The sequence below is a fragment of the Eupeodes corollae genome, chromosome 2, assembly GCF_945859685.1.
Source record: "Eupeodes corollae chromosome 2, idEupCoro1.1, whole genome shotgun sequence".
Lineage (NCBI taxonomy): Eukaryota > Metazoa > Arthropoda > Insecta > Diptera > Syrphidae > Eupeodes > Eupeodes corollae.
The window spans coordinates 49,927,587-49,930,069 of NC_079148.1; the positions used below are offsets into that span (position 1 = coordinate 49,927,587).

At 36.3% G+C, this 2,483-nt stretch overlaps 1 protein-coding gene across 1 annotated transcript; it reads right to left on the reverse strand.

Moving 5' to 3' along the window:
- Window positions 1-1,075: 1,075 nt before the first annotated feature.
- Window positions 1,076-2,085, reverse strand: LOC129946831 (antigen 5 like allergen Cul n 1-like). Its single transcript, XM_056057180.1, has 3 exons — window positions 1,919-2,085; window positions 1,444-1,844; window positions 1,076-1,370 (listed from the first exon to the last, which is right to left on the reverse strand). The coding sequence occupies exons 1-3, from the start codon at window positions 2,048-2,050 to the stop codon at window positions 1,136-1,138; spliced, it is 768 nt and encodes a 255-aa protein (XP_055913155.1). The 5' UTR covers window positions 2,051-2,085; the 3' UTR covers window positions 1,076-1,135.
- Window positions 2,086-2,483: the final 398 nt, after the last annotated feature.

The following is a 2,483-nucleotide window of genomic DNA, read 5'->3' on the forward strand; positions in this document are numbered from 1 at the left end:
ACTATCCCAACGAGGTCCTATACAACGGGGTTCGAATAAACAGATTGGACAATTTCTTAATAAAACTTCTTCAACCTCACATTGCAAATGCTATGTCTTCGACCAACAATTTAATTTTGGGGCTTTCTATCCGAACGACGTGTATTTTGAGAGTGCACGCTTGAGCGGCTTCATTCCACCAGAGGAATCCCCCTTTTAGACAGATGCGGTCTGATACAGAAAAGATTGGGAGTTCCGCTAATCTACCACGTCAGACGACGAACCGTGGATAGGCGACTTCTGTACAATCGGGACTTCATGGCACAAGGCGGAGCAGAGCTCCTTTGATTTGGTATTGCTGTGTCCGAACGGGAATGAACTGATAGGGTAAAGCAAGGAACTAATTTTACGAATATTTGTGTAGCTTTAAGATATTTTTAAGAAATAATAAAAAAAAATGAATTAAAAAAAAAAGCTTGGGTTGCAATCGATCACGAAAATCAATCATCAGTGAGCGTGGTTAGTAGACTGATGGGGAACCGTCTCGAAACCTACCGCGTGCTGTTGTCATGTGTTCTTTCTGTCTGTTGTTCTATCTCTTCTGTACTTTTGTCTTGTGTTGCTATCACCTTGTAATGTAATGTAATAATATCCGTGGTAAGTACGTACTATTTTCATGCCAGACATCTTGTGTTCAATCCCTACCTACGTGCCACACAATTGTTCCTGGGTATTGCTTCTTTCGAGGAATTGACAAAACCTCTTATAAATGGTTTCTCATATTAAACATTTAGATTCGACATACAAAATATAGGTCTCCGTTATCCTTGACATTATGCGCACACCATTATGGTTGGGAGTTATAAGTCACTACATCTATAGGCCCTTGTTTTCTAAGGGCTGTTGTATTATCGTTAAGGACCTATGTCAATCGATTTGACTTGCAGCATTCTCCAATTTTTTCCTAGTAAAGAGGAACTGAACAAAAACAGAATTAATTTGAAACACTTGATTCCTTCAGATCCTTCGAATGCACTCAGTTGTAACGGAAAAAATGATCCACTCTATCACTTAAAAAATTGAATAATTCCAAAAATATTTTCCATTTCAATTTAATCCTTTAATACAATCATTTATGTTCGTCACAAGAATTCACCTAAAATACTTCCTTAGAAGAGCACAAGTTCTTATAATCTGGATGTTTTCCAGTCTTGCATCCAGATGCAGGTGGTCCTTCTTCATAAACAGGATTATTAACGAGGTTAGTAACCGCGTAATTACACGTCAGCAAAACTGAATCATATTTGTCCTCATCGATCATCCATACGGACCCACATCCAACTTTAGTATTAAAATCATTAACCAGTACTGTGAAATGTCCTATATCGTCCCTACAAAAGAAAAGTACACAAGCCACAAAATCTAGATATAAATCTATTAATGGAAAATTAAATCAATACATACGGCTCATCCCAATTACTTGGATAGTTGCGAATAATATCCATGTTTGCAAACTCATGTTCCGAATGCCAAGACTTAATCAGATCAGTGAAAGTATCAGCAATTGTTGGCTTCGGCTCTCCCATATACCATGATTGGCCTAGATTCTGTCCAGATAATTTATATGTTTTTGTAGCGTGGCATTCGTCGTGCTCCATTTCACAACCCATTGCCTGTAAACCAGCTAGATAGGCTAATTCATTGTCCCAGGTCATGGATGCCATCCTTTTTGCTGGCTTATAGCCTTCTAACTCTCCACTAGCTGTTTTATCACGTAATTCATTGTGAAGGTCAACGATTAACTTTTTCATGGGTTCATCTATTGTGATAAGTTTTCTTTCTTCGGGACAGTTTTTTCCGAAAGTCTATAATTTTAAGTTTGATCAAAAATGTAATTACTTTGGTTTTCTTTTTAATTCAATTAATTTCTTTAACTTACGCCTGGATGTTCGCATGCAATATGTTTTTCACCGGCACCGCAGAGGGTTTTCGAGCAATAATCCTCAGCGGCTTGAGCTACGCTGATGAGTCCAATAACTCCCAAAAAGAAACACAACACGATCGACTTCATAATGACGGCTGATGTGAGAGGTTTGAACGATTGGCTTCGTATTTATATCAAAAAAATTGCTAGAAATTTTGAGTCAATTTTGTTTAATCATCATAAATACAGCCGTTTTATGATTATTTTATTTTTTTAAGGAAAAATATGGAAAATTTAATATAACAGAATAAATAAAACTAGTCTTATTGTTAGGTACATATTTTTGGTCTATACACACAAACTGATACTTTATTATTTAACAGCTTCAACAAACATCTGAGTCAAGTTGCTAGTGCGAAAAAGACAGATGTTTAAGAAACTCTTTGATCTTGGATAAAATAATAACTTTAATGACTTTACGTAATGTTTTAAAATTAATTTCAAATCAAATAATTTGCGATTCGGAAAGATACTGGGGCCCACACTGTTAACTTCCAATTGGTGCCCTTTATTTGGTAAC

Coding starts and splice junctions, on each gene's coding strand:
- LOC129946831 (XM_056057180.1), bottom strand. CDS start 2,050: ATGAAGTCGATCGTGTTGTGTTTCTTTTTGGGAGTTATTGGACTCATC. Junction 1,845..1,918: donor TTGCATGCGAACATCCAGGC/GTAAGTTAAAGA, acceptor TTAAAATTATAG/ACTTTCGGAAAAAACTGTCC. Junction 1,371..1,443: donor CCAAGTAATTGGGATGAGCC/GTATGTATTGAT, acceptor TTTCTTTTGTAG/GGACGATATAGGACATTTCA.